Here is a 14,469-nt window from a genome sequence, read left to right on the forward strand (position 1 = left end):
TCAAAGCTGCTTTCAATGAGATTATGGCCATGGGTTCGATGCCAGAGAGGCTGATAGAGGGTTTGATCTACTTGATTCCCAACAAGGAAGGGGGAGACAGATTGGAGATCTGGCATTAACCACCTACAAAATCTGTAGAATGCAAGTGGATGACATGTAACACGCAACAAAGCCTTCTTTATAGCCGTGAGTCTGTGCAATTCCACTTGAGAGAGAGAGAGTAGGAGAGAGAGAGAAAGCAGATAAGAGTCGACCCAATATTGGGTCCCAATTTACCCCTTGAAGGGCCCCCCTTTGCAAGCAGGAGTATTTTCTTATATTAATCTTTGGAGAACTTACAATGAGAATGAAGGACGACTGCGGACTGCCAACACAAGGACAATGTAGACCCAACGCAGGTTGATCCACATGCTGTCCAAGCTCCTTTGAATGGCACTTCAATGACACTATGCAACCCCAAAACTGAGGGATGCACATATGCTGGCTGAGTGCTGAAGTTAGCCCTTCGAGGAGACCTGGCAATGCTTGGAATTGTTCCTGGCTGCTGATTTTATGCTGAATACCTGAATGTTTTAATGAGGGACTGAAGCGCTTCATTTATATGCTCCAAGGCTGCTGGTTGGCCAGCAGAAGCTGTTGGCCCGTAGCAATTAGACAAAAATTAGCATTAAATGCTAATTTAAAAGCTACGCTAAACATTAAATGTTAATTGTGAAGCCAACCAACTGAAGGGCTGCCCGACCACCTGTTGATGCACATATTATGCTGGCCGACTGAGATTCCTGCTGGCCGACTGTAGCAATGAAGCTTCAGAAGCTATCGGCTGAATCCTTGTCATGGCCAGGTGTGCTACTGCTGTTGGCTGAGCCCTTGTGGCCATGGGATGGCCCATAGGCCTGTATACTATGCAACTAAATGCCCTAATGCAACTCTACAACTACGGCTGGACTTCTACATGCACTATATGATAGATTCTCCAAGGGGGTTAAGAGGACTGACACTTGATTGACATCTAAGGCTCAGAGACTGACCTACGTAGCTCGTGCCTGACTGTCCCTAGACCGAGGGCTCACAATGGGGCCACAACATACGACAAAATATTCCTTTAAAAAAAGGTAATTCCTACTGATGAATGGTGCACTAATGTATAGCCAGTTTGTCACATAGCACTGTATTTCAAGCACAATGGACTCTTGCAAATTTTGAATTGTGTCTTTTCGACTAAGTGTAAACCGGCCTCGGCTTCAGACAAAACCAAAGGGTGGTGCAAAAACAAACTTGCACACAAAACACTTCAACACCTTTGAGGACCAAGAAAAGGAAAACAAACAAGGGGAGCTAGAGTGCTCTTGCAAATAGTACACGGACACCAATTGGCCCCAAAACGCAGTGGCGCCCCTTGCGGTATTTCTTTAATTGATTATAAGAGAGCTTTGATTACAATAAGGCTGGAAACTCAGCAGTCACATTAGAACTCCTGAAGCCTGCAAAGACTCTGCATCATGGCTTCTTGTCCACTCGGCATCCACATACAATTCCAATCCTTGTTCACATCAAAAGACTCTTTCACATGAGACCTGCACACAGAAACTTTCTCCCTCAGTCAAGGCTACCACAACCATCCATAGCCTCTCACCCTATGAACAGCATCACACCCTGACACATCCAATGCTTCTTCATCACAAAGACTCCCAAACTGTTTCCCAAAAGGGAACTCTTATCACAGCACAGCAAACCATACAGTAGACACACCTGTACACTCCCTCTCTACCTTCCAAGAGTACTATCCACCTCAGTCATGGATTCCCTGTCCCCTGACCAATCAGTAGCAAGGCTGTACCAAACATGTGTCCACTCCTGTGACCGCTGCCTGCATGTGACCTATCTCCTGGAGAAACCCAAAAACATGTTTCCACATGAAACAAAGACCTGTTTCAGCAAACATCTGGTGACCTGTTTTCCCATGAAACATCTGGTCTGGCCCAGCATGAAACCCATGTCCTCGTTCCACTTGAAAACATTCTCGGCACATACTCAAATGTAGTGCCAACACAACACAAACAAAAGAGAGAGCTCTTACTGAATATGTCTGGCTGTATTTCTGCCCCACAAATATGTTACATAGGTATGCCCAAAACTGCAGGTCCCTCTGTTCCTTCCAAGCAAGAAGAAAGCAATCTGCTCCATGGGTATGCACCCATGAGAGCTTGCGTCTCTCCCATGCCAAGAAACATAACCAGGTGACCTTGTACTTGCAGCCAATAACCCATGTACACAGTAAACTTGCAGCCAAGCAAAACAGCCCATAAACAGTCTCAAAACAGTCCCGGCTATGCGCCTCCTTCAGCCCGCTCCTTCCCTTCCAAGAGATAGAGAAAGACAGAGAGAGACCTGCTCAGCCATGCGCCTCTTGTCTTGCAGCCGAGAGAGAGAATACCTGTGGGTGAACTTGCTGTCCAGCCCTGCACTCCCTCTTTCAGTCCACACTTCTGTGTCCAGCACTGCTTGGATGAACAGCAGTGCAGCCCGACAGACAACCTCTTGCCAAAAGCCAAGGAGAGGGAAATTCAGTAGGCACCTGTATACACTGCAGCACAGCAACCAGCCAGCCCTCCGAAAGCCAAAGGGAGAGAGAAAGGTTCAGCGCCTGTGTCTCTATTCTGTAGTACAGCAGCCAACTAGCCTTTTTCCCCAAAAAGCACGCGTAAGAAGATATTCAGCTGCGCCTGTATTCTCTGTAGCGCAGCCCGCCAGCAGTACCTTCCAAAAAGCATACAAGAGAGGCACAGCCCGTCCACAGCTCCTTCCCTAAAAGCATGAGATAGCCAGAAACGCAGCCCGCCAGCCACTTTTTTCCAAAAAGCATGAGAGAGAAAGAAAGCCGTGCTAGCCCCCACTCTCCAAAAGTGGTGTAAGCCTCCAAAATTAGCCTATGGGGCCACCATCCTTTAAATTAAAGTTTTTAAACTTTTGTCCCCTCCAACCCTTTGTCCCCTTGGGTTATGTGAAGTGACTTTTATCACTTGGCCCCAAACTAGTGCCATTCACACTGTCCACCATGTCCCCGTGCACACTTGCATACTGTCCAGAGAAAAACACAGGGTCGTGACACTAAGAGCATCGGCAACAGGGTTATTTGAGCTAGGAATGTATTCAATCATACCTCCAAATTGTTGGAAGATCTGACTCCATCTGGCTTGTCTGTCACTCCATTGGGCACTAGGCATGGTCTGTAACCATTTCAATGCTTGGAGATCTGTCTTAACAGTAAACTCTCTCCCGTTAAAGGAAGTGTTTCCAATGTTTAAGTGCTGTCATCACCCCCAATAACTCCTTGTCATACACAGAATAATTCTTTTCTGCATCATTTAATTTCCAGCTGTAATAAGCCACTGGACACCCTTCCTGCTGGAGGACAGCTCCTATGGCTAAATTGTTGGCATTGGTGATTACCTCAAAAGGGTCAGCCCATGAAGCCAACTTGAGAACTCGAGATTCCGATGCCACATTTTTCATTGCATGAAATGCCTGGAGTGCTTTGCTCGTGATGGACATTTTTTGACGACGTGTCTTCACACCCTTGAGCAAATCGGTGAGAGGAGCTGCAAGGTCGGAGAATTTTTCCATATGGGTACTGTATGCTTTGCATAGACCCACAAAAGAGCGGATCTCTTGGGCATTCTTGGGAACATCCCATTCGAGAATTGCCCTGACCTTTTCAGGGTCTAGGCTAATCCCGTCTGAACTGATGACATATCCCAGATAATGGATTTCTTCTACCCCAAATTTGCTCTTTTTTGTATTGATGTAGAGCGCATTGTCTCGCAAAAGTTGCAAGACCTTTTCGACATACTACACATGCTGGCTGCTCTGCAGTTGCAAAAAAAATGAGTATATCATCTAAAAAGATGAACACGCACTTCCTATGAGCTCCACAAATACCCGAGACATCATCTTGTTAAACGTCGCAAGTGCATTGGTGAGACCAAACGGCATCACCACAAACTCATAATGGCTGCATTCAGTTTTAAAGGCTGTTTTTGGAATGTCAGCCGTAAAGATCCGAACCTGATGATAGCCACTTTTGAGATCTATCTTTGAAAAGAACTTTGCACTGTTGAGTCGCTCAAGGATATACTCAATCTTGGACATTGGAAACCTATTCTACACTGTGAGCTTGTTAAGAGTCCTGTAGTCCACGCATAATCGTGCGGACTTGTCTTTCTTCTCTGCACAAACAAGATAGGTGCAGCAAAGGGCGAGAATGAAGGTCGGATAAATCCAACACGGAGTAGCTGGGAAAGCTATTGTTCCAATTCGCTCCCCAGTGCCTTTGAAAGGCAATAGGGGAACTTACGGGGTGGTTCTGTCCCGGGGACCAACTCAATGCAATGATCCTCACGACGACTCGGTGGGAGCTATGGTGGAAGATCATCCTTTAGCATGATGTCCTGAAACTATGCTAGGAGACCCTCCAACTTGCGCGTTAATGGGGCTGCTAACTGAATAGCAGACTGCTAGCTACGGACATATATCAATGCACACTCGGCTCCTTTTTTGATAGCTCATTGGGCCTGGATGTGTGAAATTAGGGGAATACCTAGAAGGCTCCTATATCCGCGAATTATGACAGGCTCAGGAACACCATCAACAATTGTGAAAGTGTCCTATCTCCAATCAGGAATGGGTGCATACTCCCTAAACCATCAAATGCCGAGAATCATATCACACCCCAAAAGGGGTGAGACAATGAAGTCTCGTTGAAATGTGGCCTTTTGAACCATGAATGAGAATTGTTGAGCCTTATGACAGAGGTGTGTGCGAAGACCGGTTGTGAACCCGTCTCTACATCCAGATGATGGGGTACAAGAGTAATGGCATCCTCAGAGCTTCCCATATCAAAGAGAACAATGAACTATTGTCCCTTTATTGTGCCATAAGCATGAATGAGGGCTTTCTTTTTCTCTTCAACCTCGCTCTCATGCTTATCGTCAAATACCACTATGGGTACGGCATTTAAGGCGGGCAAGGGTTGGATGGCATTGGTGGCCGGTGCGGGAGGTGTAGCTGTAGCTGTTTACTGTGGCTACTGTGGAAACAGAGGCTTTGGCTACCTACGCAACCTGCCACTTGGTACAATCTTTCTTACCATCCCCACGGTGTGGCAGAAGAAACCTCTGTTCTCCCCCTTATACCGCGTTTGCTCTTCTAGTTGGAGATATCCACCAGTAATGCCCTCCTTGGCCTTTTCCTCAGGTGTTTTCTTAGGTGTAAAGGGTTTATCCTTCTTACCTCTTGAAGTGCTCTAAGATTCTTTCTTATCATCTTTGCTATTTTGAGCCCCCTTCCCCCCTTGAGATTAAAATTGTTGGGTTGTGGATGATTGTTGTTGGGGTTTGGAGCTAGACTGGGGTTGCTTGGGCTTACCTCCGTTCAGTATCATTTCCTGATTCTGAGCAAGAGTGAGAGCCCTGTCATAAGACTGTGGCTCAAAATTACGTATAGTAAACCTAATGTTTGTATCCATACCTCTAATGAATTGTTTCAATTTATCCTCCCCGGATATACGTAACCTTTGTGCTGACGTGATTACTTTATTAGAGTAAGTTAGCACGGGTGACCCATTTTGGGAGAATTTGTAAAACTCATCCTCAAGGTTGGTCATGTACTGTGGAGGGAGAAACCTTTTCTTTAGGCCGGACACAAAGGTGTCCCATACATACTGTGGAGCCCCTGTGTACAGGTCTACATGTAGACTCGACCAATGCTGGCACCAAGTGACCGCTTCACCTAAATGGTGAGTTGTGGATCTGAAAGCTTAGCCAAAGGAAAATATGTGACAAATTGATGAATGAATTGTAAAACTACAGCATGATCAGACTTACAATCATACTTACTGAAGTTCGGTTGAGCTCGAATGACGATGGTGGTTGGGGTGGTGGAGGAACTTGCGCCTTAGTTCGCAAGTGTAGGGAGAATAAACAAAACATTCGCCTACATAGCGGCTATCAACTGCTTATTTTGGAGTTGCATAGCCTCACGATCAAGTCTTTCGCGGGTCGCTTGGTCTGCCTGCTTTCAGTCTTCGTCCTCCCTGCGTTTAGCTTCCTCGGCCCTTTGTTCATCCTCACGGCGAGCTTCTTTGGCTAGCTGTTCTTTGTGCCTTTGCCGCTCCAAGAGAAGAAGTAATTTTTCCAATTCTGAGAGCTCTTTGGGCTTTTCTGCTTCTTCTTTAGCTTTTTAAGCAGCTGCTTTGGCTTTTTCAGCCTCCCACAGTCACAAGAAACGCTTGTTTCCAAGGGTAGCAACGTGAAAACATCGTTTTTGGGGGCCGTGATGCATGAAACGTTGTAGAAACGCTAATCGACTAGCAAGGGCCGTTTCTCACAGGGATCGCATGAATAGGCGGGCTGGAAACGGACGGAAATGTGCAAAGCATGGCCGTTTTTTTAAAAACGTTCGAAGCCTGTTTTTTTTTTACGTTTGAAGCCCGTTTTTTTTAATATAAAAGCACAGCCAGTTTTTTTAAAATAAAAAACGTACTAAGATGGAAAAGCACAGCCCGTTTTTTTTAATAGAAAAGTGCAGCCCGTTTTTTTCCAAAAAAAAGTGCAGCACGTTTTTGTTCCTTCTGTTTTTTTTCTAAACGTTGGGCATAAGCTCGTTTTTTTATGTACGTTGGGCTGTGGGCCGTTTTTTTATGTACGTTTTTTTTATACATTGGGCTGTGGGCCTGTGGTTGAGCGCTCTGTATAAAAAACCAGAGCAGCTTGTACTTTCTCACAAGAGTCTCTCTCTCTCTCTCTCTCTACATCAACCATAGTGCAGCTAGTTCCTCTTTCTTTCTCTCTCTGCATCAGCCCTGGCCCCTTTCTCTTGTATCCTTCCTACTCTCTCTCTCTCTCTCTCTCTCTCAAAGGCTGCAGACAAAGAAGATTCTACGTGCAGAGTTGGTCCCAGAGCCAAACTTGTGTGAGCTACAAATCTACACTGAATCTACACCAGTAGGTTTTTTTTTTCAATATTTACATATGCCTTTTTTTACATTTTTTGAGGCCTTCAATTCACCCTTTTTTTTCTAAATTATAAGTTCTTTCAACTCCTGCCTGTAATATTTTGGTGACCAGTGAGGCCTTTTCATGTGAGTGTGCTTGCTAGTAGGACGTTCTATGAGCAAACTATTTGCTTTTGTCGCCCGTGTGTGGCGGAACGACAATATATCGAAACTGCTGGATGTCGCTGCCCTTTGCCATTAAGGGAAAGCCCATATTTGGTTGATGCGATTCGAAAGAGGGCCCAGCGTTGCCGATGCATGCCTCTATGGTTTTGTTTGACGACGACTGCTTAAAAAAGAAAAAAGAATATGCCCGAAAATGTCGTCGTCGTTGTTGTCATCGGACCCCTACGTGGCAAGATGTGCCGCCTGCACAAGCACCTTCTCCTAATGAGGGACTTTCTCTAGGAGTTAGTGCCATTCCAAATGTTAAAAACTCACCTTGAATTAAGGCAGTTGCCTTGTGTTTGTATCTTGAACTTATCCTATGGAAATATTAATGGAAAAATAACGCTCGCTTTGTCGCTTGCTCATTAATTTGCACAATATAGTCCAAATGTTTTTTTCATTTCTTATTGAAACCTACTATGTAATATTGGCAACGTCAATTATGGCTCCAAAGAGCACCGTCGTGTCTAGCTCGAGGAGGCCCAAAACCTCCTCATGGACTTGGTGGGATGAGGTCGTGGAGGAGTACGCCTACAAAACGGGCAGCACTAAGGGCTGGAAATGCAAATACTGCAGTCAAAGTAAGAGCGGGAGTGCATCTCGCACTTGATCGCATTTGCTTCATGTCCCGGGGTAGGAAATAGCATTTTGTTCCTCCATTACTAGCGAGAGGCGGGAGGAGCTCCGAAGGAAAGAGAAGGACATGCAACCAGCTCCTCCAGCAGCTCAACGGACCGGGAATGGAGTGGATCCTACTACATATGTGGGATCTTCGCAAAGCGTAGGAAGCAGGATGTCATCATTTTTTGGACCTACGGCCACGCCGTTTGGGCCACCTCCAACACTGCCCAAGAGAGCTTCAATGAGGCAGAGCACTCTTCCAGGTCAGTGGGATCCTAAGAAGAAGGAGGAGGTGGATGCACCAATCGGTCGTTTCTTCTACCATGATGCCGTTGCCTTCCAAGCAGCCTAGATGGAGGGACACGCCGTCTAGGTCGATTCATGGAGTCATTGCCTATTCTAGGGGGCAAGCATACTTCATTAGTGCACATGACGCATCGGAGACAGGGAAGAGTGCTGAGACATCATTCAAAGAGTGGTCCGATGTGGTAGAAGTAGTTGGTCCAGAGAAGGTGATACAACTTGTGACCAATGGGGAGCCAGCAAACAGGGCAGCTGGTAGATTGTTGGAGGAGCGATATCCACATATCACTTTCTCCGTGTGCATGGCCCATTGTTTGAACAACCTGCTCAAAGACCTAGGACACATAAAGTGGGTAGCAGATACCATAGAGAAGGGCAACCAGATTGTGTCCTTCATTTACAAGCACACTTTCTTGTTGGCTGAGTTCAGGAAGAGGTCGCAAAGAGATCTTCGAAAGTATTCGGACACTCGTTTCGGATACAACTTCTTGATGATGGAGTCCATACAGAAGAGCTCTAGTGCTCTAAAGCAACTCATCGTGAGTGATGAGTTTGAGAAACATCATCTAGCATGCACAAAAGCAGGGAAAGATTGCAAGACAAACATCACAAACTCGGAATTTTGGGAGCAGTGTAGGAAAATTGTCGATCTAGGGAAGCCCATCATCCACTTGTTAAGGATGACAGATCATTTGCAGCCATGCATTGGTCGAATTTATGAAGCAATGGACAGGATGATAGAGAAGCTGGTGCAAATAGAGACAAATAAAGTCTTGTATACGGAGATGAGGAACATATGCACTGACAGGTGGAGTGAGTACCATTCTCCTATGCATACAGCAGCTCTTGTGGTCGACCCGTATTTCCAATCAGGGAAGCAGTATGCAGATGGGGAGGTGTCAGCTAGGTGGGACAAGGTGTTCGACAAACTTGTGCCGGATCCAACTCTACAAAGAACCATCAGGAATCAATTAGCTGACTACAGGGCCCTCAAGAAGAGGTTTGGTAAAGTGAATGCTTTGCTGGATCGAATCACCACTGATCCATGTGTGTGGTGGGAAGATTATGGAGCAGATGCACCAGAGTTACAAGGGCTTGCCATCAAGATTCTAAGCCAAGCTGTTAGTTCATCTTGATTACAGCAACTCTGGAGCTGATTCAGCCATGTCGCTTCAAAGAAGCGTAACCGTCTTGGCACTCTAAAAGCCAATGACTTGGTTTATGTGAGTGCCAATCTACGTCTTCTTGAGTGCTTGGAGTTTCCAGATGCTTGGAAGCATTGGTCCAAGGAGGACGAAGAGGATTTGGAGCGGATGGAGCATCCCTCTACTCCACCCGACATGGTTGCTAGTTCTTCTGCTACAGCAATAGGAGATTGTGGCTCCAACGAGTCTGTTGATCATGATTTTTTCGAGCCGGAAGGTTTTTATTCCGGTTTTTGAGCTAGCCTCACTTATGAGACTGTTGTAACTTGTATCCCAATGTAATTTCATTGATTATAAATCAAGGGGTCTCAAATTCCTATTGTTGTTCATTATTTACATTTTTCTATGTTTTTCATTGTTGTTTGTTATCTATTCCAATAATTTATACTTAGCCGACTCCGCCGGTTCCTACCGGTCCCAATTCCTAGTGACAAGCATTTCATGTTTCTACATGTTCGTCATTTCCGTTCCCGTTTCCCGTTTCTGGTGACTATGCAGCCTCCTCTTTAGCTTTTTTTTCTTGTGCCACTTATTCTTCCTTGGCTTGAATTTTCTGCCTTAGCAACCTGTTTTGCTCCAAGAGCATCTGATGACATCTTCATTGCTTGGCGGAAGCATTTCTGTAGGCAGTGTGTCTTCCCCGTAGAACTCTTCAATATCTTCCTTGTAACTTGGTGACGATGTCTCTCTTGAGATTGTGGAGGCCTGGGTGGTTTTCCTAACCGCAGTTTTACCATCCACGGAATGCTCTCACTTTAGGGTAGCCAAGTTGGGAACAACCTGCAGCTCTGATACTATCATTCACACCCTTCATGGACACTAAGAAAAGATTTAGGGTGGCTCTGATCGCATGCGCAAGCGCCCTCGAGGCCTTCCAATGGACTTAGCATCACAGCCTTTTCTCACTGACAGGGATGGTCCACCTCACATTATAGACCACCGTTGTTCCCCCCCCACACCCCCCCCCCCCCGCCCAAAAAATTATATATATATATATATATATATATTGTATGAGGTAACCTCCTTCCCCTAGAGCGGCCAGTCTAGGGAGGAGAGCACCCCTCCTTTCTTTCTCATCACCTTGATTCACACTCCCTTGTCGGAGCTGATTTTGTACTTAGCCTGCACGGCTGTTTTTCTTGGTGACTAATAGAAGGATCTCTTTTCCAGAAAAAAAAAAAGGTGGCGCTGATGGGGGGGTCCTCTCTCGAGAAGCAGTGGGGTCATGCTGGCTCCACTCGCCGCAACCCCACTGAATATGTACCAGAAGTCTGTTCTCCCAGAGCGATAAGCGCCAGCAAGCGACACCCATGACCTCAAGAGGGGGAGGGTTGATGTGCCACTTCCATCCTTGGAAGCCCACAATGAGGACCCTCTGGAGGGAAGTGGAGATAGTACCATCAAAGAATTGCCGTGATCGGATGAGGCTGCTTCCATGGGGACCGACCTCCATTGTGATCAAAGCGAGGCCTCTCACCAATCCAAGTATGAGGAGAGGGACCCCTGTCCTGGAGAAAGAAGCCATCCACATGTCGTCACGGGGGCCAACGGGCAGGAAGAGCCAGTCAGGGGGGAGGGCTGAGTGGATGTTGAGGTTCATGCTAGAGGCATCACATAAACCCTGGAGGTGCTTCTGTTGGGTCTGCCAGGGAAGACGACGGGAGCGCCTCCAAGTCCCTAGGGCTTGGGCTGGGCAAGAGCAAAGTCTACCCCGAGAGAGTGAGATCAGGCCCCAATCGCATGGCCCGTTGGAAGGTGGAAGAGAGGGTTCCAAGCGATAGGCTGGTGCTCTTGGTCCTCCTCAGTGGTGGGCAGGAAGGTAAGCTCCTCCCAGGCAGAGCACTTGGGCCCTGAGATGGTGGGGACTGGGCTGCCCACCTAGCGGTCTTCTAGGCCGTTGAGCATGTTGAAGTCGCCTCATAAGCACCAAGCGTCTACTGAAGGTAGACCCCAGCACAGTGCGGTCCATTGCTTGGTTGGGAGCGTAAAACGTTGAGGAGGCTTCTGAGCCGCGTCTCCCCAACCTAAAGAATCAGCCATTGTGCACATCCAGGGACAATCGTGCCTATGTCCACTACCTGTGAGGCCAAGGCTCTCCCACTAAAATGCAAACTCCACCCTGGTTCTCCAGGGGCCCAACAGCAGCGGACCAGTACGTGTGGCTCCTGCCTGGAAGAATCTTCCAATGATGATGGGTGCAGCTGACGGTGAGGTGGTGCTTCTTGATCATGAGTATATCAATGTTACCCCCCACAAGGGCTTGCTCGAGCTACGTCGTGAGTGTAGCCTTGCGCCTTTTGCAAAAGGCGCCTCCTGCAAAAGGCGCCTCCTAACCCTTGAACATTCCATGAGACGACCTCATGGCTGAAATGCTAAGTGTCGCAACACAGATAGTCTCTTCCATGGTGCAGCTAATCTTCAGAGCAGGTTTCAATGAGGAATAATGAATGTCGGTGCGAGGGCGGAGACGCTCTAGATAAGTTGGATACGGACTCAAAGGTGCTTCCACTCCTCCCCACCCTGGCTGCCCTTGGCTGGATCTGCTCTCGATGAAGATGTCTGTAAACTCCATGTTCAGCTATGAAGCTTAGGTGGAAATAGTTAAAGAGATGGAGCCTCCTCTGCCCTGGCAGAATACAAAGGAGCTCCATCCTGGCCATCGACCATAAAGTAGTGATGGCGATTGCCGTTGTATATAACCTCGTCCTGGAGTGTGTGGGTCACAGACTCATCATCCCACACTGCCCCGGAGGTGGCCACCAAATGTGAGTTGTATATAGCTTGATCCTGGAGTGTGTGGGTCACGGACTCATCATCCCACACCATCCTCAAAGCCACGCTCAACATGAAGGAGAAAGCCGCTGCTCCAACATCAGTTGTGGTGGGGGGCAAGTGGTACATGACGATAAGGGACACATGATCCTCTGAGAAGCTTCCACCTGGGGGGCAAGTGGTACATGATGATAAGGGACACATGATCCTCTGAGAGGCTTCCCATTTCCACTGGAAGGGGTCGAAAGAAGGCATAGTCCACTGGGACTCCCATATTCCCATTAAGAGGGAATGCCCCCACTGGTGAAGATGGAGCAAATGTAGTAATGGGGGTGCAGAGGATCTAGGTCTCCATGGGGTTTGAGAAGCTCTGGAGGGACCTCCAACAGGGGAGGGACTGTTCTCGAAGAAGAAGGGCAGGCGAGATTCCCTCTGTGCCGAGGGGGGAGACAGCCCAGAGGAGGAGGAGGGGAGGCTAGCCAGTGGTAAAAGGAAAATCCGGAGGGGGTGGGGGGGGTGAGGGGGTGGGGAGGGGGAGGGGGAGGGGGGAGGGGGAGGGGGAGGAGGAGGAGCCTGGCCAGTGGTGGAAGGAACATCCAGAGGAGGGGGAGGCTGTAGCGGCTCCAGAGCAGGGTGAGGCTAGGTGTGTGTCGGCTCATCACCACAACGAGTAGGTCTGGAGGCCTGAGGAAGCATCGATTGATCTTGAGGTGGGTCAGGGGGGGGGGTCTCCAAGACTAATGGCTCGAAACGGTTTTCTGAAGTGACCGTTACCTCAGGGTGTGGACCCTCAGCCTAGGGTGTACCTTGACAGTGGCAGTGTGAGCGCTAACACACACGCTGGCGCCTGCAGGCGCTGCGGCTGGGTGCGCTAGTGGTTCCGACCGCCAACAGTTTGCCACTACTCGGGGTGGGGTGCCACCAGGGGGGGGGGGGGGGGGGGGGCGAGGGGGGGGCTGTTGAGGACGGTTGAGGACGAAGACGTCATGGGGGCTACACTCCAGGAGCCACTACCACCTAGGCGGTGCCCTGGGTGCCAGAAAGCGGCCAGGGGGCAAGCTCGGGTAAGGTGTCCCATCTGGTGCCAGATGAAGCATTGGCCCAGAAGCCCTAAGAACTCCACCCGCTGAAGAAAATGTAAGCCATTTAGGCGGGAGATCGCCAATTGATGGGGTAGGTTCTCCAGCGAGAGTATCTGGAGTGAGGGGAGTCCCATCACCCGGGCAACTCTGTTGGTTGTAGTCGGAGAGGATTCGAACCTAGCCCAGGATGCTCCCAATCGTTGAAGGAAGCATCAAGAACTCCTCTGGAAGCCCGGGGAATCAAACATGACTGGAAAGCCTGAGATGCTGGCCAGAGGTACCGCCAGTGAGTCTGCATCAAGAGAGAAGTAATGGTCCCATCTGGCAAAATAGGCCTATGCCTCCCCAATCAGTATCGGGCAGGGTGCTATCGCTAGGGCTACTGAGTCGGACGCACTCCTGATGTAACCGTTGCCCAAGAAATGAATGCTGATGATCCATCCTTGCTCCCCAATGAGGGCTGCTTGCTCCGGGTTGCCCGTCCGCTGGACAGCTGCCGACCAATTTGCAAACAAGAGTGGTGGCTTAACGATTGAACTAAAGAGGCTAAGAGCGAAAGATCCGCATCGGAAAAATTGCAGCTGAGAACAGCCTCGGACAGAGATGGAGTAGCTGCCATGAGAGACGTCGGGCACGGGGAGGGGGGGGGGGGGGAGGGGGGGTGTGTGCGCGGGGGGGGGTGGTTGGAGGGGGTGGGGGGTGGGGGGGGTGGTTGGGGGTCGTGCTGGTGGAGGGTGGGAGCTCCAACCTCAAAGCTACTGATATGGCTACAAAGTGAAGAGGGACTTCGTTTGCACCTCTTTGAGGTGTGCCTGGAAACATTGACCCCTGGTTAATCTAGCCTCCATTGCCAATTACCTAAAAAATGTTGGAAAGAGTTAACACCACTCGTAGTAAGCTATACTGCTGCTTTGTGGATTTGGTCTAGGTTTCTGACACAATCACGTTCTACTACAAGGCATAGCAGCTGTATAAAAGGAAATTCTCCACTGATGGCCACGGTGTGGGAGTAGTTAAGGGAGTAAACAATTACATATATGTCCTCTATTAGACTCCTCATTGATGGCTGAAGTTGAATTGTGGAGTGGTATTGACAAAAGCCTGCCTGGCCCATGGCTTGGACTCCATGTCACTCTGCCCGAATCCAAGGGTGTGCCTTCATTTTCTGATCCAGACATCTTTCCCATAAGATTGGCCAAACCATGATGGTTTAGCAGTTTTGTGGGTTCATTGAGTCCCCTACTTTGTGAATGGGTAGAATGCT

The 14,469-nt window shown here is 48.5% G+C and overlaps 2 protein-coding genes across 4 annotated transcripts in view; one reads left to right on the forward strand and one right to left on the reverse strand.

Moving 5' to 3' along the window:
• LOC147634972 (uncharacterized) overlaps positions 1 to 14,469 on the reverse strand; it is a 186,732-nt gene that overhangs the window by 121,033 nt on the left and 51,230 nt on the right. The gene's annotated exons all lie outside the window — the stretch shown is intronic.
• LOC147634973 (uncharacterized) lies at positions 8,170 to 9,282 on the forward strand. The gene has a single exon (XM_086803315.1). It carries the CDS (start codon positions 8,170 to 8,172, stop codon positions 9,280 to 9,282), a length of 1,113 nt encoding a protein of 370 aa, XP_086659441.1.

This window comes from Cibotium barometz, chromosome 10, assembly GCF_041138505.1.
Source record: "Cibotium barometz isolate CiBa-2024 chromosome 10, ASM4113850v1, whole genome shotgun sequence".
In the NCBI taxonomy this organism is placed as follows: domain Eukaryota; kingdom Viridiplantae; phylum Streptophyta; class Polypodiopsida; order Cyatheales; family Cibotiaceae; genus Cibotium; species Cibotium barometz.

Coding starts and splice junctions, on each gene's coding strand:
- LOC147634973 (XM_086803315.1), top strand. CDS start 8,170: ATGCCGTTGCCTTCCAAGCAGCCTAGATGGAGGGACACGCCGTCTAGG.